We start from the raw sequence: 27832 nt of genomic DNA, 5'->3' as shown, positions 1-27832 counted from the left end.
GTACGTCTAACACTCAGCTTTCTACATTTGACGGATCATATATGGTAGCTGATAATGTTACGAGTTCATCTTGCATTCACATCCAGGATACAAGGACAATGGCAGACAGGTATGTGAAGTTAATTGGTATTGGTCACATTACTCAGGTAAGTAGTTTGCTTGAGTTACCAGCTGTTCCTTGTTTACGGATATGGACTCAAGAATGTTTTAGCAACGTCTGGGATTCAATTGACTGGAGAACACTTAATGGTAGCGATGATTGTTTAAATACTATCATGGACTGGATTAGCAGAACACCCGGTGTTGTCTTTCTTTGTGCCAGCAGCCTGACCGATGTTGGTATTGGTTTTTATACACCGTTGTTGGGTTTGGTTCATATATGTAGACGACCATTCTTGCTGAAAGGTGTTGAAGATTTTTCATATTTGACAGTGTGTACAGATGAGTCCCAGGATCGTTTTCGCCTTGATGATACCCAGGAGGATGAAGTGAACAGTTTTGAAGATTCAGCTTCCTTGACAGTTTCTTTAGGTACAGAAGAGCTTGACAGCAGAATTACAGATTTTGACACTCTGGATGTTGATATGAGTTTTGAAGTTATTCGAAAAATCTAGATGGTAATAATCCAGAGACCAGTATCTTTGAAGACACTCCTACAAACAATGTGTCAGAGGGAGTTTATAGAAGACAGTCTAGCCAGAGCCATCATGTGATTAGCCAGTTGAAAGTTAGTGAGCGAGACATTGCTATCACTTGTGAGCATTTTGATACTGCTCGTCAGTTGTTGGCTGTTACTGGTTGGGGTTCTTCTATGACAGATGAGTCCAGCGGTGGTTACTTTTCTTTGGCAGAGATTCATGCCTTGCGTGAAGCTGTTCGGACATTGAAGCAGGATTATTTACGATTGGTAGCCGACCGTGATCACTTGGTTGAGTGGGGGAGTACAGCATATGAGGCACTCTTGGATCGTGAAGAGGAGGTGAGTGAGCTTTCCCAAGAGCTCATAGCGACTACTGAGGCGTTAGAGGACACACAGCGAGATCTACAGAAGTCGCAGTTTCAGTTGAAGGAGGTGACCGTGGAGTTGGAGCATTTGCGGTCAAAACCAGCCCCAGACCCAGTTCATTTGACTACTAAGGTGGATGATGGTAAGTACACTTCCGCAGTTACTACTAAGGAGCATATTGTTAAGGCCGACACATATATTCAGGATTTGGTAGTAGCTGGTTCTAATGAATTTGGGATACCAGTAGAGTCAAGTCTCCAGATTGATCCTTCTTTGATAAATGACAGTGTGGTACAGTGGGGTATGCCACCTTCACAGGAGGATCAGTTGTGGTGTGCAGAGAAGTATATTGATGCTTCCTCGTATAATTTTTACTGCACTGAACCGTTCATGGAGTATTTGATGGATAGTGCATGTGCTCATTTGGACTCACATGAAGTGACAGAAGGTGTTCTCATCCATGATACTAGTGTTATTTGCAGATTGGTTGAGAAGATTATAGGGGTCCTTGCTACTATGCTACCTCACAAGGATCTCGAGGAAGGGTTTATTGAGCAGAATGCACCGGATCCTATCCAGCCTACAGTCACTCGGAGTCAGAAAATGGAGCCATCTGTTGATTCCCAGCTCAGTGATGAAGAGCCAGTAGCAGAATTTGGAGGTTCTTACCGGCATTATACGGTAGGGTACACTCATCACTTTTCTTTTGACACAGAGATAGAAGATTTTATTTCACGCAGATGTAGATTGGCTCCAGTTTCTTACCATCCATTAGGGGATAGATTGGCACCATCTTTTGAAAATAAAACTGGTAGTAGCAAGTTACTCGGCCTGCAGCATCGACACGCCCGGAGCAGTTTTTCAGAGATTGGATTTGATGGCAGTGATTCAGGTACCTATGGCTGTTGTCATATCTACAATGCAGTTGGGTGCAGGTGTCTTTTTGACAGGGGCTTGAGTTTTGATAGAGTTGATGTTTCAGTTGGCTTGAGTTCCGCAGAATGGTTTCTTCTACTGACATCTACAGTTGGTTTTCAGATGATTTCATCAGAAGTGTCAGTTGTTTGGATGTTGAGTACAGTTTCTCAGTTACTGGTATTGATGATTTCTCCACGGGAGTATGATGCGGATTGGGATGATACACAGATTTACATTTGGGATCCAGGCAGACTGATTGGTTCATGGTTCAGCCATTGCTTGGGGACAAGCAATTTCAGGAAGGGCGGACTGTCATGTCCCCATTTTTGGTGACAGTTCGATTTAATTAATTTAATTAATGGCTGTCCAAGGACGACTAATTAATTATTTTAATTAAATAAATAAATATTAAAAGATAACTTTATATTTAATAAAGTGACTTGGATTATAAAAATATTTAATAAAGTCACTTGAGGGATAAGATCAAAATTGTTCTAGAAGTCTCTGGAGTGGATGGAGAAAAAGGATAAATAGGCACCCCGGGGGCTCCATTCGAATAAGGCAGTTGATTATCTCTCTTTGATTTTCAGATTGTGATTTAATCACAGGTGCATTGTGGAACCTAGGGTTTTCGCAATTGTCACAGTTGGCCATTGAGAACGATAACTCTAAATTGGTACGCAATTTTGAGGGTGTGAAATATCATCCGAATTATTGCAGATTGGAGGTGACATTCAGTCATTTCATCAGGGCGATTATTGGTGGCTTAAGGCCAACTTAATGGTTTTGCATCATTATTTATTCAAGGATCAGCGAGGAAAGAGATTGACATCATTTATCTCTGAGTTGGAAAGAATTCGGAAGGAGTTAACCTCAGGTCAAGGATTCGTTCCAGAATAACATGACAAGAAAGTGCAACTAGCTAAAGACATTATAGGCATCGATTTATTTGACATGCGTTTTTTAGGTCAAGCTAGGATGACCTGTCATTGAAGGATTTGGTAGACAAACTTCAGTCAGCATACCAGAATCTGCCGCACTCAAAGCATATAAAATGGTCAATTTACAATAATTATTGTAGACGCACTCAGTATCTATGTATTGGGGAGCGACTGACATTTCACAGGGGCTAGCCGAATATTGGATCGCACACACCTGCCAAGCGGCCATCTCAATTGCGAACTGTTATGTCTTCCACCTTGGGCCGGCAATGTCTATTTTGTGAGCTATCTAGTGACTAAGGCGATTCGCATCGTCTACCATCGTGGGTAAAAGAAAACGGAGGTGATTGAGCGGGATGAAGAAGAGGATTAACGCATGTCAAACACAGGTCTAGACTCCAATTGCAATCGCCAGAATTGGCATTTTCGTAGCTGCAGGTATTCAGGGTTGAAGACGAATATTATCTTTGGAAACCCGAATGGATTAATAGGTGCCGATTCATTAAGGTCTGCAGATTTCTAAATCGCGTCAGCAGGGTGGCAAACGGATAATTCAGTAGTGCGGCACAACAACGGCGGCTTAAGGAAGCGGGTTTTAATTCACCCGAGCTAGGTGACATTCGGCAGGATTTTTTAGTCATCAGAGGGCCAGTGGATTTCGACTCGGACTAAGAACGCCTTTATCCACAGTCTTAATAACCATCTCGTGGGGCAACGTCTAAAAGATCATATTTCTTATCAAGACTTCCAGGATTCTTGGGTGAATATGTGGGTCTGACTGGCATGAGATTGGATGGAGCAGAATTAGTCACTTGTGGTCTTGCAACTCATTTTGTGCATTCTACGAGGTTGCATTTGTTGGAAGAAGCTTTAGCCAAAGTGGAGAAACCAGATTCAAATCTTGTTAATTCTATAGATATGATGGATGGAGTCGAAGCAACTGATAAACAAAGTCTGAGTCAGTATTCCCGTACTGATTCTTCTCTTGCCAGGTGTATCTAATTAATTATAGTATTTGCAAGTTGTTTAATTTAGCAAATAAAGTTGGCATTTGATAAATTGTTGTACCTCAGTTGGGGTAATTTAGTAGTTCTTCAAATCAGAACCATCAGAGCTCGATTGCTAATTGTTTGACGAAATGTCAAACCTTTGAAGTTTTAAGTTTTGGGTGTAAAATGGAGCAATAATCCTGTCGGGATATTTCATCTTGATTCCAAAAGTAGCAGTTCAGATATACCTATCCGTTGCTACAGATGCATTTGGATCTTTCCAGGTTGTTTAGGGTTCATAAAGTTATGTAGTTGCCATTGAAACTGTCTTCTCAATCTGGCTTGAAGAAATCGTCCGAATAATTTTGAGTCAAGTACAAGTTCATATTGTTTGCACATCTCAAGAAGACAGTATAATATACTTGTAGTGGAGTTGGTGACAACAGATAATATTTTTACCAGCCAGAGAATATTTATGACCGATGTTAGACAGAAGAAAATAAATTTAAAAAAACACATGTTCATTTGCTTCTATTGATCCATAATTCAAAAAAGATGTGTGGTATACACTGAATTACATGATCTAAATTTTGATCAATTACTTGTTTCAATTTGAATATATGAAATGCAAAAAGCCTCTAAACAGTTTTAAAATTAAAACTGTCATAAGTTGCTTCAGGGTCTGTTCCTTTCTTCTATTAGCCAGGCAACATATTTCATGTGTCAATGCACCTTGCATTAATGAATATTGCCAGATTGCATGAAGATAAACTATCAAAATGATGGTGATCTTCCCAGAGAATTTATTTCCAGGTGGGAGTTCACAAAGAACACCACTGGAAATTTGACATGCATAAAGTGTATACAGTTTCAAATATTTTGCATTCTAAGATAAGGAAACATAAATTACAAGAGTCCACAAAACCCTAGAAAACAGAAACTTAAAGCATCATTTCTACCTCAGTGGGTTGACCAGCCATCGCTTTTGCTGCAGTTGAAGCTTCTGCAAATTTCCCATCTGTCACAAGCTTCCTGACTTGAGGGAGAACAGTTTTGACCCTTGGATCTGTGAAATCACTTGGCTCTCCAGTCCACAGAGTGTCCTCTGCAGAATTCTAGCAGTAAGCAATAAGATGAAAGTTGAATATCATGAAAAAGCAGCTTCTATCTTAAAATAGATAATAATAATAAAAATTCGTTTATGAAACCTTTTTATAATACAAGAATTAAAATGTTCTTTACTAACTATAATATCATAGGAAAGTTGTATTTCTTAAACAGCTTACAAAGACACTATAAACTATAAACCAAGTCCACAGTCCATGCAGAGGAAATAGCACCTTGAATTTGTATTCATTCTAAAAAATTGTATTTCTCAAACAGCTTATTTCTTAAAGAGGGAGACTCTGTTATTTCTTAAACAGGTTACCAAGACACTCTAAACTAAAGGATAAACTAAGTCCAAGCATGTTGTTAAGACACAGGTGTTATTTCTTAAATTTCATTTCTATTATCAATTGAACTGTACTTTCGAAGTCTCATCTCTCAAGTATAGGTGGTTTCTGACTGATTTTTTCATTTCTCCATCAATGCTAAACAAAATCTCTGCTTCCCATGACTAGCATGATAATTTGGCAAATTAAAATTCTGACTTTTACAACTTGATCACTTTACACTTTTGCAAGCATGGGTACCTCCAAAGCTATTAATTCTCATTGATTTACATGAGAGGTGTAAAAAAAAATTATATGCCAAATGTGGAAGTGATATTGCCACAGTAACCATCTACTAATGTTATACAGAAAAATATATTACTAACAGAATGACAATAATGCAGTAAACACACAACACATTCAAATGACAGAATATAATTCTCATTGATAGTACCAAAAACTTACATCAATTATAAGCATAATCCCCCACAGTTTTGGTAATCCTTTATATTTAGTATTCTTGGTTGGTTAAGAATACCAACCGTCACAAACCTTCGGCACAACCAACTTATTATAATCCCATACTAAAAAGTAATTATCTTCCAACAATTATTAATCACCTACATTATCCCCCCCAAAAAGCCATTATCTTCCAAACAACCAAAAACAAAAAGGAACTACTAAGCAAAAATCTTCCTACCAAGACAGGTGAGAAGATGTCCCTGGAGCAATCGATGTGGTGGTCCGCAGCAACTGTTGTCAGAGAACTTTCATATCTCTCTCTGTAGCTAACAGTTTTGCATGCGCTGCTTGCAGAGATCTAAGTGCATCCATTCAATCTTTTTCAGCTGTGGCCAATTTTTCCTCTTTTTCAGCTTGTATAGATTTGTCTTGCCTAGCGTAGCCTCCAAATCCTGTAACCCAGCCTCCAAGATAACTCATTCCCCTTCCGTCCTAGCGGTCTCCCAAGTAGCTTTCTAAAGCTCCATGAAGGTAGCTCAAGATGTCTCCTCCATCTGTGAGAGGGTAGCCATCATAACTAGATGTCTTGTATAGGCCTGTAGAATTTGTGGTGCTCTCCCTCCCTAGGCACAGTCTTCCATCTCATTGCTAGGCCACCCTTGCTCTATAAGGAGATTCCTAAAATCATCATGGCATTCTTCCTTCATGAACCGAAGTAATCACTCAACTGCTATCAACCTCCATTTCCCCAATCTTTGGTTGGTGATCCACTTCCTCCAGCTGTCCCATTATCAAGGTGGGCGAGGGTGGAGGTATGTCTTCAACCCCTATCTGAAACTTGGCCAACAATCTATCAGTGCCGGCATCCATTATGGCAGTGTGCTCCCCCTACACTTCTGATGGAATAGTTGCAAGAGGAAACGTTGGTACAGGAGTAGGGGACAATGTGGTATTCTGAGCAAGCGGTGCTCTAGTTGGCGTGACTACAAGGGCAATTGATTGTGCGATCTCTAAACCTTGTGAAGTGGTAATCCTAATAGTACGAACCGCCTTCTTATGTGTTGAAAATAATAGCTTTGGTCAAATGATTATGAATGATAATTATCAATACCATGATATGATTATATGCATGTATATATATCAATATACATTGTAAATTTGTATGTATATATATATACATATATATATCTTATTTTTTAAACTAATTGTCATTCATAAATCAGATCAAAAATATCATATATTAGTTCAAAGTATAATATTGATCTGCATGTCTGTTTGGTATTTAACATTGCAGATTATCTTTGATCATATTCCAAATATAATTCTGTTCAAGATATGATCGATAGTGCTGTGTCTCTCATCAGATTGAGTCTGCTATCATTGCATATACAGATTATTGATTATGATATCAACAATATCACAATTGTCATTGCTAATTATTGTGTGAACTCCCGATAGCCATCAGACTTTTTTTGAAGTAATGAACCGGCACAATTTAGGAGAGACAATAATGAATGGACATGTATTCATTAGCATGTTCCCTCCCTTTTGTTTTTATTCATATATATATCAGATCCGATCAGACTTAGAGGAACACCAAAATCAATTAGTGAAAACCTCTTCGAGTACGTTCAGTCTATGATAATTACATTCTGATTTGTATGTGTAATAAACAGAAATCATTTGTATTAATTCAGTATTATTTCTATGTTTGAGAAATATTATCCCCATTCTGATTATAACCTGCAAAAGAGAAACATCAGTCAAATAAGCATATTATTCAAGATTCAAGAAACCGAAAAGATATACAGCCTAAATCTGCAATTGATCTAATCACTTTAAAATTGTATCAGAGCTTAGTTAAGGAAGATCTGATTAGATTTGAGAATTCAGATTACTCAAAAATATACTCTCTTGAAAGAATAATTACATTCCATTCTTCATAATGTCAAGTTTTATCACATTTGAGGATTGTCTTGAAGGAGCAACCAATTCCGTATCATGGAAGCTTAGAGTCATGATGATGTTGAGAGAAAATGAACTAGATTCATTTGTGAAAGGAAACACGTTTGATCCAGAGAACGATCTTGAGAAAACTCAATGGATCAAGAACAATGAAAAGGCTATGAAAATAATTGTGGATGCAAGTTGGGGATCATAAAGTTCCTATTTTGTCAAAATGTGATACTGCATATCAAATGTTCAAATCTCTTGAAAATACATATGAAATAAACAACACTAGCAGAATCCTTGCATTGAAAAGACAACATCACCATGTGAAAATGAATAAGGGAGAATCCGTCGTTACATACTTTATGAGAATCACTGAATTAATAGATCAACTTTCAACTCTTGGAAATCAAGTTGAGAGCACAGAGCTAACATTAATAGCTCTAGGCGGCCTCCCAACATCATGGGAATCATTTATTCAGGGAATTAGTGCACAGTCAAAACTACCTAAATTTGATAGATTGAAAACATATTGCTTACAAGAAGAATCCAAACTAATCACTAGAGGAAACAACCAAAATTCCATAAATGATGATATACATGTATTAAACACTAACTTCCATAAGAAAGGAACAAAGGAGAATTTCAAAAGGAAGAAAAACACATGGAAAAGGAACTTCCAAGAAGAGGAAGGACATGTCTCAAATACAATGTTTCAGATGTGATCAATATGGACAGTATGTAATCAAATGCCCTAATATAACAAAACAAGAAGCCTCTTTTGCCGAATTTGGAAAAGTTAACCTAGATCATGATTCAGAGAAACTTGTTTTCTATCCAGCCTTATTAAGCCAAGTTTCAAATAAAATCAAGACTTGGGTGATTGATAATGGATCCTCATGACATATTATAGGATTCAAAGAACTTCCAGACACTATAGTGAATCTGAATAAGAAGTAACTAGTGGGGATGATTCAAACTATCTAGTAAAGGGGATTGGAACCTGCACCATCAATTTAAAATCAGGCATATCACTTCAACTCACTGGAGTATTATTTGTATCAGGTATAAAACGAAACCTAGTCTCCATTTCTGCACTTGAAAACAAAGGGCATAGAGTAACCCTTATGGATGAAAATGTTCTGGCATGGACAATAAACTCCACCATAAGAGAGCACATACTATAGGAATAAGACAAGGATGTCTTTACAAACTTTGCACTGATTCAAATCAAGCCCTCATCCATGAGACTTCTAACTCAAATGAAATCTAGCACAAAAGACTAGGACATCTCCATTTTCATGCCCTACCTGTAATAGAGAAAATGGTGACCTGGTTGCCCAAACTAAAGCAGTCCCATGAAGGAGTATTCAAAGGTTGTGCCATAGGAAAGCATACAAAAGGGACTTTTCAAAATAGTACTAGTAAAACTAAAAATTACTAGAATTAGTTCATTTTGACTAATGTGGACCCATGTTTGTACCCTCAATGGGAAGATTTTTATACTATATAATCTATGTAGATGATTTCTCTAGAAACATGTGTATATACTTTCTTAAATGTAAAGAGTCTGAGAAAATCCTTAAAAGGTTCAAGGAATTCAAAGCTCTTGTAGAGAACATGTCCAGGAAGAAAATCAAAACACTAAGAACAGATAATGAGAGGGATAAGATAGGATAATGATATTAATGTCCAATATGATGAGGCTTCAAGTTGTAATAGGAAATTTCAGCACCTATGAGTTTGGCATCATTTGATTTGATACAATTGTATGGTCCAATCTAGATTGGAAAACTAACCCCTTACTTATGTCTCTTTTGGCAACATTCAACTATTACTGAGATCTGCCTGCAATACTCCAGCAGAAAAATGTGATCACTGGGATAGCAAGGAAGTCTATAGGACTGAGAGTCAAAGCCATACACCCCTAAATAAGAAAATGTTGGAAACTGAATGAAACGGTCAGCCCATTCTGCAATGACTGAGTCCACAATATGAAATACAAACATGACTTTGGCTGCTCAAGCCTCTTACAATCTTATAGTGTTCCAATCCATCCTTCTGCTGTAACTGAAGATAAAGTAAGAAGAATCTTCCTTTAGTATGTGTCTCTTCTAAGTTTCCATCACTACAAAAGTGTTAGCTTGCACAAGAAAATGCATTAGATAAGATACAATATGAAAGCTTTTGTTTCAAGAAATCTGATCAGCTGGAAATGCATAGAATCACTAATTAATTACCTCCAATCGACATAACTTTTTTCACATATAAGATTCCTAGCGTATAACATCCATTTTCTGAATGTCCTAGCCTCTTGCTCCTCAGTCCTTTGGTTTACAATATTGATCATCATCCCAAGCTCGATCTTTAATTTATTTTTGTATTAACATCTTTGGCAAATGATTGTACCTCTTGCATTTTGATAGCTGTTCATAGCTGGCTCTTTTTGGCATATGTGAATGTTATTTTACCTGTAAAGCTCACAATCTTCCAAATAGGCAATTTGCTGGCTTCATATGGCTGTAAAATAAAGCTAACTCAATGGTATTCACATTTAAGCAGCATATCACCTTGCTGTCAGAAGATACAACCTTTCTGGTTCTCAAGCCAACAAAGGTTATCATCAGCTCAAGAGATGAATGGTGACAAGAAAGGAAGCTGTCCAAATAAGTCCTTTTTCCAACATCTTGGCAGATAAATTGTTTCCAGCTCTCATGTGCTCAATCATTTTCAAGTTTACAAATTTTATGGGCTTGAGCAAAGTTTCCAGGCCCCAAGTTGTCGGTTCCACTTGGGGATTAAGTTTGGGGTCACTGTTCAAGTTCACTGTTTTGGTCAAAAATAATTTGGGAGGTTTGGAATTGTTTAAGGTTCATCCATACAAAAACTTATTAAAAGTTTAGGATAAAAAATATATGAATATATGCATCTGTATTAATACACCTCTACGCTAATAGTCAAATAGCATAACAAAATACACTACCATCTATTTTAAGATTTTAGTTCAAATAACATAACAAAATGCCACAATACACCATCATATTAATGTTTTAGTTCAAAAACAACAATATTAACTGCTAACAATTAGGTCTTTGTTCTTTCCTCCTCTTTGCTGCTTTGGAGCTGTGGTTTGCCACAGGCTCTGCATTTGTTGTGAGCTTTGTTGCTCCTCCCTTAGACAGTTTTTCTCTTTTGCTAGTTGGCTTGGAGCCGTCCTTCCAGCTGAGTAGAACATTTGAGTTAGCTTTCAAATTTTTTGTGGTGCTTGGTTTGTGCCCTGCAGAGAGGGGTTTTTGCCTCCTATATTCTGTTTCCTCCATTCCTGTAGGGCATAAATCTTGTCTTCTTGCAGCTACACATTCTTTGTGGCTCAAGACTGGTTTTCCTAGTGGAAGGCCTTTTGCTCTCCTCCTCTTTCCTGGTTGTGTGGAGGCTCTTGTTTGGAGGAGGTCTAGTTTTTTCTTTCGTTCAGTTTGTGGTTTGTTTTGCTCTGGCTCTGGTGTGTTCCCAAGTGTGTGTGGCTCTGCTCTCTTTGTTGGTCAGGTGGCTACTAGAAGTTTTCAAGGGCCCAGCTTGGCCTAGTGTTGGTTTTGGTTAAGGAGGTTTTGGTTGTGGGTTTTTCATGGTCTTGTTTCTGCCCTGGTTTTTCTTTGCTCTGTTTCTCTGTAGGTTGATGCTATTCGTGAATGGTTTCGACTCCAAAGGGTTCCTATAGAGGTGAAATATATCCCTATTGAAGTGGGGATTCTCTAGGTGATTTCTACATAGTGATGGTCCTCTCTTGATCTTTTTCCCATTTCTTTTGTCTAAAAGAGGTGACTTCCTTTCCTATTGACATGGATGATTGCATTAGAGATGTGGAGTTTGAATGTTTGCTTTGCCCTGCTCCAAGTTTTGACTATTCTAAGTCAGGGGTCATCTGTCATTCTAGCTCCTTTCCTTGGTCTTTCCTTCTATGTTAATCCTAATGAGGTGGGATACTTTCCTATTGAGGTGGAAAGGAGTCGTAGAGGAGAGTGGAGAGGATTTGGTGTCATATTCTTCTTGCCAACAACACTTTGGTTGTGGGGGCCAAGTTTTAATCCTTTTTGTGGGTTTGGGGAGCCTTTTCTTTCTCCAAACCCTTTTCTGGCTATGGGAGCCACTTCAAAACCCATTGAAGTTTGGGGGCCTTCCAAAACCCCATTATTGTAGCTGGTTTTTTGACAATCCATCTTTTGAGGCTATGTGTGATGTTAGTGTTCCCTACTTTGCTTATACCAATAGTTTTGGTTGCAGGTGCCGAGACTAACCTCTTCTTTTTGGTTTGGGGAGTCTCACAAACCCCTTGTTGAAGGTTGGGGAAGCCTTTCAAAACTCCATAATCCTTCTTGGGAAGGTTGTTAGCTCTCTGGTGCTTAATTTTTCATGGCTATTTCAAATTATGGTTTTGGGAGTCGTGTTAAAGAAAAACATAGTGGTTTGAGGAACCATCAAAACCCAATGAATCTCATTGCTTAGGAGACTTGCTCTCTAATGCAAGGATTTGGTTGGTGGAGTTTGTTTGAGTAGTTGGTGCTTGAGCTGATTTGTAGTTGTAGTTGTTCACTCTTTGTTGGCTTTAGGCTAGTTATGGGTTGTTGATCTATAAGTGGTTTCCTTTCTCTGTTGTAGCATCTAGTCTTAGTGGGGTTCAAGATCCCCCTCAAAATGTATTTGTATTTGGTTTTGGGGCTACATCAAAACTTATTTTTCGTTTAATCAAAAACTATTAACAATTACTCATATCAGTCAAATATCATACGGATCATAAAAATATTATCATCCTCCATATCAAAATGTTGTGGTAAATTAGAAGAACCACAAATAGTGTCACTAGTAGAAGCATTAGTAGCGTACAAGCACCCTCAACCTCATGATCACTAGGTATCTCATGGTCATCGTCAACTCTAGGAGCAGCAAGGTAGAAAACTGAATCATCCAACTCGGCCTGCTCTAGATTAATATTGTGCTCCTTTGTCTCTACCTGTTTGTAGGTAACTTTCCTTTGCGTGTGAGGAGTCACAAAATTGAATGCACAAAGACCAAGTCCTCTTCCTTCTTCAAGTGTAATTTGTTGCGCTTCGATGAGTGATGAAAGATTGTGCTCCAAATCCTCTCAAATGAAGATGAAATAGCAATTTATCAAGGTTTTCAATTTTGAAATTAGTGAGTTTAGAGTTAAGAATAAAATACATAAATTTATCAACGATAATCTTTAGAGTTAGTAACTAACTTGCAATAAAATTTTGATGGCAAGAGATTATAGGTGTCGGCATGATTTTCCATGGAAGTGCCATCATTTGTGACCATCAACCCTATGTTTGTCCCAAAAAGCTTCTAAATCACAATATTTGTGCTTGCACAACTCATGAACTTAGTCCTCATTACAAGTCATATGTCTTGGTGAAAGAATCGACAAAGGGCCACATTGTACCCTTGAGCAACTTTGAGTTCTCTGCATGGGGCAACTCTTGCGCCAATAAGGAGTTGTTGACTGTAGTACTTGGGACTCAATGCGAAAGCAAGGAGATGCAAAGGAATAGTCAATTTGTTCCATCTCTCCAAAATGATTGTTTGCACTTCCTTGAAGAATTTTTCTCTAGGATCTTGCTCTTTGTCATTTATAATGACTTTTCATTTCCTCAATTATTGAGTCAATGTCATTATATACCTCACAAAAGGAAGGCATGTCCATCTTTGTATATTAAATCAATGCCTCACAAACCTTCACAAGGTGTCTCAAAACAAGTGTGTTGGAAACAAAATGAGCCTTAACAACTTATTTCAAAATAATATTAAAATTAAAATTAAGAACTTAAGAAGTTTACTACAACAAAACATACTTAAACAATTTAACTTACTTCAACAACTCAAATTTTGAGAAATGTCTAAATGTCTTGTGATATATGGTAGTTGAAGATAAACAATTGCATCAACATACACTTGTTTGAAAAGGGCTTCTCAACCAATAACCCAACAATTTTTGGCATTGTCTGTTACAACTTGAACAACATTTCAAGAGTCAACTTTCTCAATGTCTTAGCAAAGAATGTTGGCAATAAAATGACCATCCTTCATGTTACCTTCACAATAAACTCCTATCAAAAACATGGCCCCTTTAGGAGGCACTACAATAATATTGATTGAGCAATTTCTATTACATCCCTAATTTTGCCCTAATTTTAAAATTGTTCATAACTGTTGGATTTAACAAATTATTTTCATGATCATATGAAATAGTTAGTTATTTATATACATTGTATTAACTGTTGATGAATTGGTCGGTAACCTATAATTGTTATTAGATAATTAGCAGTTGTTTGATTTAAAATAACAATTAACATGTTTTTATAAATTACTATGGAATTATTATTATGGCGAAAGTGTTTTTCATAGGTAATTGCAAGAGAAGACAAAGTGAGGGGAAGCATTGCTAAACGAGATCATCGGAATGGGATGTTCGCATAGTTCAGTAATCAGGATCAGCAGGTACAACCTTAAACTTCCTTGGAAGGGATACGATGACTTGACCACAGGTTACATTATGGGACCCCCATGAGCTATTAAGAAAACAATGTAGGAAAAACATAAAATAATCTAAATTAAAATATAAGACATACCTCAAGAGATTTAAATTAATTTTCATCATATTATTATAATAAATGCTTAAATACGAACACATAAATATAAAAATGAAATGGCACCAATAAATTATAATAGCATGAAGATGCATATTCTGGATTCGATTGTGTGCCATATTTTTGCATCAACGTTTCGAATCACACTCTATGATCCATCATCAGGATGTGAAATGAATAACCTCCTGATGATGGATCACAGAGTGTGATTCGAGACGTTGATGCAAAAATATGGCACACAATCGAATCCAGAATACACATCTTCATGCTTTATCTGATTGTGGAAATCTGTTCTTGTCAATTATAATAGCGTAGTTTAATGATGTCACCCCACTGATATACTTACATGAACGTATATAAGAACATATTATAATAATAAATGAAATTATAATCCTTTCAACTCCTCTTTACAACTCTCTTTATTTTATTCCTTCTTCATTTTCAAATCAAATTAATGATTGGAATTCGAATGGATTTCTTTGAAACCGATGGAAGCCAGAAAACCACAGCTAGTTCCTTAAGAGGAGCCGTGATAGGAATCAAATCATATGAAACCTCAGCTTACATCTTTTTCTGCTACGATACTACATATATTCCGTTTGCTTAAGCCGAGTTCCATACTGTTTTTTTCTTATTTCCGCCATTACTTGCAACTTCTGATCCAAACCATAATCAAGTCAAGCAACACACAACTCCCAGCCTTGCCATTATTCTACTATCATTTCCGTACGCATGCTTGCAACAAGCCAAGTTCCAAGATATTCCAGTTTATTACCTATATCTGTCGTACTCTGCAATTGTCGTATCCAGCTTGATCAAAATTGTGTTTCTCAACTAAGTCGTGCAAGAGTTCCGGCTGGAAGATGTGAGGGTGTCGATTACAAGCCAAGGCCATCAATAACCAAATTATGAAATGCTTCCAATGTTTTATTTACTGCCTTTTTCCTGAATGTAAGACACTGCAGTCGGCTAGGCATGGTAAATCATTATTTGGATAGAGATTATCATATGTAGCACAGTTGTTGATCACCATCAAATTACATAGTCTTCCATTATTATTTTCTTTGTATATAATTCTATTCATTGTACCTCAGTCCATCAATAAAGGAGTCGATGGTATCTTTAGGAGATCAAAATGATGTATGAACCATCCCAAACAATATGATTATCAACAACAATAACTATTATGTTCCTAAACCATGATAAATGTATAATATGAATAGTATGCTCATCCAATGCACCTGAGAATCATCGGCAGTAAAGCCACAATGGTGAAGAGGTGAAAAAGGGGCGGTGAGCTCATAAAATCTAATGCACCTAGGATTCACCAGTTGAAAGCCAAGAAATGGTGAAGAGGTCAAATGAACCTGCAAGGAAACAAGAATGAAATCAAATAAGAATATCTTAATAATGAAATACTTAATAGCTCATGCTTATCCCTATAATGGAATCTATTGTCAAGTGGAGTGGTGCTGATCGAGTCAATGTACCCATCGGAAATCCATGGCCAAGGTAGTTTATAGGCATATGTGTCATCCAATGATCACTTGATGTCTGTGACTCAGTTATATAGGTATAACTAGGTGGGCACTCAAAAAACACCTAGTAGCTCAAATGGCTGGACTGAAGAACATCCCAAGCTCAATCCCGAGGTAGGGAGGGCCATTCTAATATGTTAGAATGTGTGGGGATAAGTATGGTTTGAGGTTGGGAGGTTAAGCCTGTGTTAATGCTTCTCCTCTCACCAATGCCAAGGCTTGCACAACCAGATAAAAAATCCTTCGATGATACTTGTATGTCTTTCAATCTTCTTGTTACTTGTTAATCGTTTATCATGGAATTCATATATGTTAGTTTCAGTTAGAATAGTTAATTGGATAGGAATATGTATAATTTCAGTTAAGCATGATTACAGATAAAATAGATAGTCGTTGCTCTATTTTCAGCTTAACATGATTACAATTAGAAATTGTTAAACTGTTTACATTGAATATGCTTATGTTTATTCTCATGATAGATAGTCGTTATTTCAGCTGACCATGAAATTACAGCTAGATTAGTTAATAATCAATCCCGAATAATATACCAGTTACCCTCTGATATTGTTTTAAGGAGTCATTGTCATGTGAAATGGAATCAGTTACTTTTATGAACGTTGAAGATGTTGGTTTTAAATGTCTTATGTTTGGTTATGAAAAACTGTTTGTTACAATTTCTCACATCTTTCCATCCATCAAATATGATGGACACCCTTGTTTTGATCCATGACTCCTTAATGGGCTTTAAGGAGTCCTCTACCTATTTCAGCTCTCTGTCCAATAAGTATGCATCTTCTCATACCCCATGACCTTCAACACCTTCGAAGCCTAATTAATCAATCTCACCATTTTTTGCCAATAAGGTGAGCGAACAACATTAAATGTCAATCCATTATCATAGATACATCTAGCTATATCTTGCCCAACAAGCTCTCTACTCTTATTGTGAAATGTCATTTACAAGTGTCGATTCATAATGAGCCATAGACATAAATGGATGGCCCTCTACCCATCGATATCGAGAATTAACGAAACAACTTTTACTCCTTTCTTAGACTTTTCCAAAGGGTGAGAACCTATAGCTATTTTCTGAGATGCTCCATTTTATTTTGCATTCTCTTCAATATATTTCATTACTATATCTTCTACAAGCCCTTTGCCTTTTGGCTTGCCTCTACAAAACTTAATGCCTTTTGAGGGATAAAGTACTGATGTGGTTGAACTTGACTATGAATTTTTATATTGTTCTTTACAAAGTCTAAAAATCGAAGTTAAACCTCCTCCACCTAGTAGTAGTTGTGCCATTTCCACATATTTTCATAGGGGAGAGTCCAGATCTGCTTCAAATCAGGACTAGCTCCCAGAGCTAGAGGCATTTTTCAATAGAGTTGGAACAACTATTAATCTCTTTTCCTTTACTAATGAATGTAGTGTTCTTATCTCTCTTCTTCCTTCAGGATGGTGCTAAATCCAAGTGTAGTTTCCACTACCTGTAATATCCCCATTTCAACTGTCAAATTTAATAATAAATATTATAATATAATTCATTATTAAACATATTATTTCAATAGATATCAAATTAATATTATATTATATTATATTAAGTGATATAATGGGAATAAGATAATAATCTAATTATATAAATAATAATATAATTTTAAGTATAATCTTTAGTTATATTTTAATATCATCTACACTAAATAAATTAGCTGATAAATAATAAATATATCTATCAATGATTAACATGAAAAATAGTAATGATTATGATCTATATTTAAAAATAATATTCAAAAATATATATTTATTCCACAATGGATTTATGAAGAGGACTACCAAAACTGAGCATTCATGTCTGCTATGTGTTATGACTGACCAGCAAGAGTCCAATCAAACAATTTAAATTAGAAAGAATGATGTCATACGGTATGAATTGTGGTATTCATACAGTGCCTAGGATGCCCAGCAAACCGCCCAATATGTCAATTGTATGGTGATGTGTGGTGACAATCTTGAGAAGGTTCGATGATGCAAATGTACAAACAGAATGATATAATGGAAAAGATGCAAACAATACAACCATGAACAAGCAAAAATGGAGAAGTAAACATAGAGATAATTGAATAATATTTGTCAAATGATAGTGCTCCAATTTGCCAGGTCCGAGCGAAGTATTTCATGCAATGATAGAATAGGGTGAGGGATGAATCCCACTAAAACCGCATGAGCCAAATAGGGGAGATCTTTCACTTCCGAAATGGCAAACAATCTAGAACTCCAAGAGGAATTCACAGTACATAAAAAAATAATCCAAATCATGCCTAATAACAACCTACAAGCCATGCTTAAAATACCCGTCAAGGAAAACTTTTTGAGGGTGTACAAAGATAGCTGACAGCAACACAAACTACAGAAACAAAAATAAACATGGGTCCGAAATATATTAAATCAATCGGCCCATTAACAATAGTTTGATTAATGATTTATTTTATAACGGGAACATTACAGTCAAGACAATAATCCCTTGATGTCAAAGATTTGAAGGGTGTGAAACCCCAGCATTAAAGATTTGGAGGATATAAATCCTCTTGGTAATCTATATAAGATTTCAGAACAATAACCCTCATTTCCTTTGAGACAACTCTACTAAAAGATTACATCTGGACTTCCTGATTTCAATTGCTCAGTTCTATTCACAAGCAAATTGAAAAATTCAGAAACTGTACAGTTTGCAATTATTTGCAGATTTTCCTTTTATGTTTCAGTGTATGTGCCTCCAATGTTTAAGTATCTCAACGTGATGTGGTTTGTAGTAGATGTTTAGTACGGAGTGTGCTTTGCAAAGTGTTTCAAATCAAACCTGTGTGTGGGAAATTCAATATGATATCATCAATGTAACACCAATTCTGGGGTATGTCAGAACGCTTGGACAAGTTTGTGGGTCGTAGGGAAAATGGGCCTCATTTTCGGGACAGCATGGGGACAACCAAAGGACAGCGGCAAAGGGACGACAAGGCACGGAGATGTGTTGTATAGCATACATGTAGAACCTGAAATGCTAGTTATGAAATGATGTTTCAGTAGAACATACCAAATTAAAATACTTGAACATAGCAAAATTGCAACATGAACTAGAACCATTAAACATTTAACATAGTAACATATTGCATACCCAATAGTAACATTCAAAAATCAAAATTCAAATAGAAATTCAAGTACCCATCCCAGCAGTGGAATAAATGAGAAATAGCTGAGGTGGGGGTACTTGGGTAGTCAAGTACCCGGTGTAGGTACGTCTCAAGAACGGGTACTTCAAGGTTTGGGAGGGGGTGTGAGTCCCTGTGTTACACTGGATATCATCTCTGTACTAGGATATTGCCCATACTTCATATTGCAAAATCACTCGTCCTTCTAATTTGGATGCCATTGTGTTTCATTACTTATATTTTTTGAGGAGTTGTTCCAGTTTTGAAGGTTGTCAAATATCAATTACATTACAGTATTTTGGCATTTTTGTAGATATTGTATATATTATCAAATTTGGCAAACTTATCATGTAAATTGTGGCCAGATAGACATTGCTGCATTTATTGGACTGAACAAGTTCCAATTATATTGTCGTACCTCACAGCTTTATTTGAGCATTATCTTATGCTTATCATATGAATCGTGGATTTCTAATAGCCCAAGCCATATAGGAATGTTATTTTACAAGATTACCTCAAGTTTCATTGGGTTCAAACCATGAGAAAGATGGCAATGTTTAAGTCTTATCCTACTGCAGACCAGTATTCTTACCAAAGCGGTTGGCAGAGAGAAGTTTGAGAAATTTGGATGCATGCTAGGTTTATCAGCAAAACCCTTCAGATGACAGGGTCAATAAGCATTAATCCTGCAATTTAATATTAACTACTTCCGTTGTTGGTAGTTTTTGGTAATTTGTTCTTTCTTCAGTAACTAAGAATAAATGTGTAATTCTTATTTTAGAAAAAAATATCTACACTTATGTTCTGTTGTTCTATTTCTGTTTTCCAATCCTGGCGTGAGGTCTACACTCTATCTGGTTGTGAGTCATTCTTTAACAATATGTCTGAATAAGATTCCTTCATAACCCACCTGTACATTGTATAACGCTTCCAACGACGCATGTGAAAATGGTTTATACCTTCAACGGCCCATCTGAATACGAATATCATTCCTCCAACCCATGTGAGTCTTGAGCCATTCCTTCATCAAACATTTGAATATAAATCAGTATTTCATAGACTAATCAAATCTTAGACCAGTCTTTCAATAAAAACAAGTGTACGAGACATTCCTCCGATGAATCATCACAGCACATATGAATCATTTACTCAGAACAATTCATTCCATCAAATGAGCACCCTAAATATTTTTTACTTACAACGACCCCATTCTCAGTTTCAGATGACGATACCCTTACTACTAACTATTCTTGATAAACTTAGCCCTGGCCATTACGCATTTCTTCAGCAACCAATCCGAGTATATAACACATTCCTTCACTATATACTTGGATGATCATCTCTCATCATAGCCATTGCCGGTGACCGATATCTCATACATAGCTATTTGCAGTAACATCTTTCTCAATAATCAAGCTATTAATAATAAACCGTCATTTAAAGGCGGGAAAAAGCCATCTCTCATGGATAGGATTCCCAATAACTCGTGTAAAAGAATTCACAATAACCAAGATCTTCCGAGTCTGAACTATTTATTCCACCGTACAGTAGTAAAGAGCAGACATTGGACTAGCAAAATGCACCATCCAATAAATAGGGTAGATGCATAAATAGAAGAACAATGTGAGTAGCTAGATGAATAGAGGAAAAATGTGAGAACAACCAAAAAGACTAAAGCATACCATTAAGTTGCAACAACTCTTGCTGTACTCCTCCCCACACCATAGCACCCAGCCTCCCATTTCCCACAGGCAGTGCATCTGTCCAGAATTCAGCAGGCTTAAAAGAATCCACTTTCAAATCCTCCTCAGCCCCCGACTCCTCCATTGCAGATGAAGAAAACATAATGCTTCTTTCATTTCCAGGAACCACCACCCAATCTTCCTCGCAGTTCCCGGTTTCGAATCCCACCTCTTTCCTGCACTGTTTCGCCATTGCCCAAATGGTTATTGTTCGCTTGGATCTCTGAGTTTTTCCTTGAGTTTATTTGCCGTTGAGCAGTCCTTATCTACGGAGGAGTGGTGTTTATTTACCATCGCGTGATTTTGTAAAGATGTTATGATTTTTTTCAGATGTTAGAATCATCAGATATGCGTGGGAATGTGCACCGTTTAGAAATGTATTTAAAATTCGATCATGTTTGAAGAATATTTCGGCTTTCTAGGCAGCTTTTGATTTGCAACCCTTGATTTTCCAGGTTTTTAACTCGAACAAATGGTCAATAAAAGCATAAAACAAATCACGTGCTCTATGTCGAGGATATAGAATGAAGTCACGGGACTCAAGATAAGAAGGCGTTAAATTTTATCCTGGTTTGGGGATGAGCTAGCAGCAGCGGCTATCCCGCCACGAAATTCGTTGGCTGGATGCCATGCCCCATGTATCATGCCTTTACTTCTACCTACTTTACCGTACTGTGTCAGTTTGTAAATTTTTTAAAATAATAAATCCATTCGTCTTTTACTTACATACCTGTTCGCAAATGATTTTTACCACGAAAATTAAGATAACGTAATGTACCTACATAAGAGTTTTGTTTATATAAAATTTATGATTTATTGAAAGTTTTAAAAATAAATGAAGTCGTATTATTATTATTATTTTATTATTGGTTTCTGTCATGGCAGATACTGTTGCATCATTAGATGCCATAGGATGCAATAGTGACAACATATGTTTACAAATTATAGTTTTAAATTTTTCATTTATTTAAATGATTTAAACAAAATAACTTATTGATTGGTTTAGAGCAATAATAGTAATAATAGTAGAGAGTAAAATTAATTTTCTTGCTAAAAAATTAGGATTTTTTTGGTACACTCTACTTTAAATACATTAATTATAGCTTATGTCATCTTTTGTAGAAATCTTTTTTTACCATATTTAATGCATTAATTATAGATTATGTTATAGATTATGTCATGTTTTATACAAATCTTCTTTTACCATAGAAAATCATTTTTAGAACTATTTTAAACATAAAGATCAAATAAAACTTATAAATATTTAATCACAATAATTTAATATAAATATATTAGATTTTAATTTATTCATAATTATTTATTGATTAAAGGTTATTTAAGAACATTATAAAAACTTTAAGAATTAAGCTTTTATATTCTAAAAAACCAAAGAAATTAAATTTAGCAATTTTTTACATTTGAAATTATATTTGTAAATTTTAAACAATATAAAGACCAACAAATCAAATATTTTGTTATGAATATTTTTCTCTATTCTTACATTATTTTCCTTTAACTTATTTATTTTTTATATTTCTTATATTATAAGGTGAATTTGGTGCTAATATACCAAGACACCATCTTATCTAAAGCTAGATTTTCTATCTAATGCAAATAAGCTATTTTTACACTGTTCAAACCATAGCAAGTCACTCACATCAAGATTCAGCATAGCGGTACCGTCTCATGTAATTATCAATGTTTGAATGGGAACATTGCTACTTCTATTTTGTTTAAACTAAAAATTCAAATGGCAGGAACTATGACGCTTGTGTCACTTGTTATAATATATTGTGTTGTGTTATGTTAGGTTAATATAATTTTAAAACTAGTAGTTGCATGTTTCATGATTAGTTTTGTGCGGTGAGAAAAATAGCATATAAATGATAATTGATAAAATAAAATAAAGATTTTTCATAACTTTAATAAGTTGAGAGTAGTTTTGAGACATTTGAATTAAGGCCCTTTTAAGATTAGCAAATCATGGTATAAGTAAAAGAAAATTTTATAATTTGACATTACATTCTCAAGGATATGAGATATTTGATCTCTATAGTGATGTGTAAAGAGATTTTAAGAGATGATATATTAAATTGGTTGAGGTATTTATATATAATAGTTTTCTATTTCATTTTTACAATCAAGGTCAATATTATAACTATAGTCAAAATATATAGATGGATAGATAGATAGATAGAAAATTCAACATTGGTGCTATTTGAAAAGACACCACCGTTGTTGGGTTATGCCTCTAACCCAACTTCTTAACTTTTTGTAGTATTTGTTACAATAGGATTTCTTACATACACTCCACTCTCATGAATGAGAGAACTATATACTTTTTTATTTCACTATTCATTATGAATGTAAATATTTTTTAAAAATTATGAACATTAAAAAAAATTATATATAATTTACATAAATAAATTTTAATTTAATTTCAAATCCAAGTTTTCACACATCAAAATCACTTCATTGTCTTACATTACTACAAAAAATCTATTATAATTTTAATATTTTTAAATTAAATTTTATATACTCCAAGATGTTTTGTTTCATTTTCTCATAAAATTGCATTAATAATTCAAATTTTCTTTTAAAAAATAAAAATTTTACATGCTACAAAAATATGATAAATAAAAACAAGGTGTTCATATGATAAATTATTGTGAATGTCATTTATTATGATTATAGGTCAGATAAAATGCCATGTACAATCAAATTTAAGAATAGCTAACTAGTTGAAGTATACATACTATGGTCTTATGTGAATAGAGATAAACAAGATTTAAAAAACGTGTGGAAATGAGTGACTGGAATTAGAGAGCTAAAAAAGATCATCAAAAATTATCTTAGCTTGAAGAGCTTTAGAATAATTGAAGTCATCTTCAAAATATATTTTTAAAAAAATCTCTATAAACAACTTTTCCATTTTTTATTTAAAATCGAATCTAACAATTACCATCTATTATTGTATTTGCCGTAGGCTCATACTATTGTAATTAGTTCAACATATCTAGTGATTAATTTTTTGCATCTCGACCAATTAGATCTAATTATTTTTCCTTCTAATTTTAAGTTTTGATTTTTGGATTGTTTATATATGAATTTTTTAACATCTAAATTTCTTTAAAATATTTTACTTGAACTTGATTGGCTCTTATATTTGTGTCTTATAAGAGCGATTTTTCCCGAAATTTTAGCATTCACTTAAAAGAATAACATTGTATGGAAATAAATAGTTTTGAGTTTGTAAATATTAATTTTATCACTAGTCATTCTAGTATTTGATTATATTAAATTTTAAATGCTTTAATTTGTGAAAGATGGCAATTAACTAATGTATATATTAAAATATAGTATTTGTGAAAAAGGGTATAATAATAAATGAAAAGGTAAAAATATAATATAAATAATTATATATTTCTTCAAATACTTTGTTATTAGACTAAAATCTAGTACAATTATTTTATGATTATCTAGGGCCAAAATATCTACATCTAAATACTATTTATTTTATAACTATTTGTTTATCTATAGTTTAAAAAAAAATTAATGTATTAATATATCAATATGCTAAAATACAATTAAGTAGTTATAATAGTATCATTGCATTTATGTAATTTAGATTTTTTATATTAAAGTTTTATCTAAAATATATATCAAATATTAATCAATTAGTAATAACATTATATTATCAATTTTTTACTTCATTATTCTAATTAATTAAAACTATTATAATCTACGACAAATACAAGCCACTACGTGGCACTTGTTTATACTAGGATTTTCTAGATCTAAAATAGTTTACAGACAATTAAATGTTGAATTAATAGATACATAAATCAAATTATTTTAATGACATAAATTCAATTAAAAATTTGTAAAAATATAAAGTTCTATTGCACAAGCTCTAGAATGTTTCTAAGATATTATCTCTAATCGATGTTATATATACTCTTCATGCACATACATTCAACAAGAGCCCTAAAAGCTAGAGTCCTTACCTTGTGCAAGTGTTAGAAGGTAGATGAGATAGTATTAAAAGATTTTTTTTGTTTGTATGTGTGTGTGTATAAGATGAAAAAATGACCTCATCTAACGTATCAGTATTTGACCAAATCCCAATCATGGACACTCATTAAAAAGCTTCCATAATTTCCTATATACAAGCTAATAATTATTAATTTATTATTGGTTCAAAGAGCTTCAATAGAATGATTTTTAAGATTAAAAAAATAGTATATCATTTATTTGTCCCTTGTTCAAAATAATCAATCTTATATTTTGATTACAAACAAATTATGAAGAAAAGCAACTAGAAATAAGTGGGACATATGTATCAATATCAATATAGGTCTATATTTATTGAAGTGCATATAATATTATAAAGCCAAATTCACATATTTGTTAGCATCCTACTTCTCTTTGTAAAAATTGGAACTTTAAAATGGCCCACGGTCCTATGGAACACAATGGATACAAATTAGGAATATATTGGAAAGAGTTTAGGAGGCATCAAGAAAAGGTGCGCAAAGCTCATGTCAAAAAAAAATCCATAAATAAAGATTTATTTCTGTAACTATTGATATTATTATTAAATAAGAATGTAATTTTACAATTTTATTGCATAAAATTAATATTTTTTTGGTTGATCGTGTGTATATTTATACCATTGCAAAGTGAAAACATGTTTAGTATCTATTTTTTTGTATTATAAGTTTTAAAATAATTTATTATATCTATTAATTAAAATTGAAAATTCAATGTGTAATATGGTAAAAATTTGAGAAACAATTATTATATGTTATTAATTTGTAAATATAATCATAATAACAGTTCAAACAAACAAGCAAATGTTTTCCAACAAAATATTACACTAGTATCCACTCACACTAGCATCTCCATCTCCAAAGCTATAATAGTTCAACTCTTTCTTATATTATTATAATAATTCAATTCTTTCTCCATTTCAATGACATAACCAAACCAGTGCCTTCCTTTTTGACAGGAAACAAATGTGAAACACTCTGCCCGGTGTGATTTTGGTAGCTTGCACTTAGTCAAGTTGAGTTAATGAGAGTGGTACCCTGTCTTAACACTCGTCAAACATCTCACCCAATTCATTGCCTCGTTTTGCCCAATTGATTTTCTCTCGCCCTATATTTATCTTTGCTCTTTGTTTATGCCCTCTAATGTTGTTTTTACCCATTTGATATGAATTTAAAGATTTTGGGGGTGAAATGGGAGACAGAACATGGCTGAGTCGCATTGAAAGTTGTGGCATCTGTGTATTTCTCGCATCGTGAGTTAAAAAATATACATTTGGAAGGATATTACCACCCGATGAGGCTATAGGAGAACGTGTGATGGAAACTATAGTCACGACCGGTTGAATTTTGGAAAAATTAAATTATATTAAGTATTTTGCATAGGTTATACTACTATTTAAACTCCTCTATAAATAGGAGGTGTAAAATAACAAAGGGAGACGATTCGTTCATATTTAAATTTTTACATATATTATATGCACTTGATATATTTTATTCTCTCAATGCTAAATAAATAAAGTTTTGAACTAAGTCTGTGGATTTTGGATTGGCGAGCAAATTTATATGTGATTCTGCAATTGAAGCGCAATAAATAGATCATCTGTAAGGAGTGTCTTTATTGCAATTTTATTTTCGACATAATTATTTATTTTAAATTTTGGAGTTTTAAATTATTATTAAGTTGTGTCCTTTATAAATGTTTTTTTTAATTAATTTCTATAAATATTTTAATATTCAGATAAGTGGATTGGGTCATTATTGCATTTTAAATTTGATAAACATAAATATTGTGAAATATTTTAATCATTTTCGTATTTATGTCTAGTTTGTCTCCACAGGAGTTAAAGTGCATCCTAGACTAATTTAAAATTGCATTCACATACTTGATCCGTCGCATCTAAATTATTAAAATTGTTTATAGTTCAAAATATATTGAACTTTATAAAGTTGTACATTTCAACTTATAATATTGACTCTGATTGCCCATTTAATTAAGCACTAGTCTTTTGCTCTTGATTCGTAATGCATATGTTGGCAACTATTTCATTTCTTTCTATTGAGGAATTATTATATTCATTTGTTGTATTCATTCTATATTTAAAACATTCATACAATTATTTACTTTTAAATCATAATTTGTAGGATAAAAGCTTTTTATAATTCTTGTCATTTTGAAAAGCTTTTGTTGTATTCGCATTCTAATTTATCTGTTATAAGCATCTTGGATCTAAGTGTTATGTCCAAGATCAGGTACACCCGCCTCGGTTTTACAGAGCCGGAAGTGCAGGGGATTTGGATCGCATCGATCAATCCCATCAAGTTGGCCTTAACCGGTTGGGTATCCCAGCATCAAGCAGACAAAGCTCATAGGATTCCAATTTGCAATTTTGGGAACCAACACACCCTTATCCCCAAAGTCTCTGATTTCGATCTCCATATCATTACATACGATATTGCAAGGCTCCCTATTCTCTGTAAGGTGTTCTCAAAGAGATCCACCACATCCCCTTCAAGTTCTTTTTCTTCGTGTCCTTCCTCTAAGTACATGGATGGTTCTGATAATGGGGGGGTTGCTCTCCTCGTTGTCTCCCTCGTGCCTCCACAATATACTCTAGAAGCATAGTTCTCGTGTACTATTTGCTCACTCTTGATGAGTAGATGTTTGGATTAGCTGGCTCTAGGTGGCAGGGCTGAAGGAGTTTTTTGTCTCTTATTGCAATTATTGTCGTCTTCATATCTACTCTTAGATTCTAAGTGATCTCTATAGGGAAGTTTCTACTTCCTTCTCAGTCTGTGCTACCTCCTTCATATGCCTTCTATCATTGTTTGGTAGGAGGGGCATTAGTTTTTGGAATTACCAGGGGTACAAAATCTACAAGTGTCTTGGGATTACTTCTCCCTCTGATTCCTCTCTTCGTACCATTGTACTATATGTTGTT

At 34.5% G+C, this 27832-nt stretch overlaps 1 protein-coding gene across 4 annotated transcripts in view; it reads right to left on the bottom strand.

Moving 5' to 3' along the window:
* Positions 1-21449, bottom strand: part of LOC149540224 (alpha-L-fucosidase 2-like) — a 126388-nt gene extending 104939 nt beyond the window's left edge. For 2 of the 4 annotated variants that reach the window (XM_089801361.1, XM_089801363.1), the window contains exons 1-2: positions 20782-21449; positions 4814-4969 (exon numbers count right to left, since the gene is read on the bottom strand). In XM_089801361.1, coding sequence (XP_089657487.1) covers positions 4814-4969; positions 20782-20859 — 234 coding nt within the window. In that variant the 5' untranslated portion in view covers positions 20860-21449. The remainder of the gene's footprint in view (positions 1-4813; positions 4970-20781) is intronic. The other 2 variants (XM_089801360.1, XM_089801362.1) reach the window with 2 other exon arrangements.
* Positions 21450-27832: the final 6383 nt, after the last annotated feature.

Source organism: Cupressus sempervirens, chromosome 9, assembly GCF_028749045.1.
Source record: "Cupressus sempervirens isolate cs-2001-9-10 chromosome 9, ASM2874904v1, whole genome shotgun sequence".
Lineage (NCBI taxonomy): Eukaryota > Viridiplantae > Streptophyta > Pinopsida > Cupressales > Cupressaceae > Cupressus > Cupressus sempervirens.
Note: the sequence above shows the minus strand (reverse complement) of the source record. Positions and strands in the feature narration are given on the sequence as shown.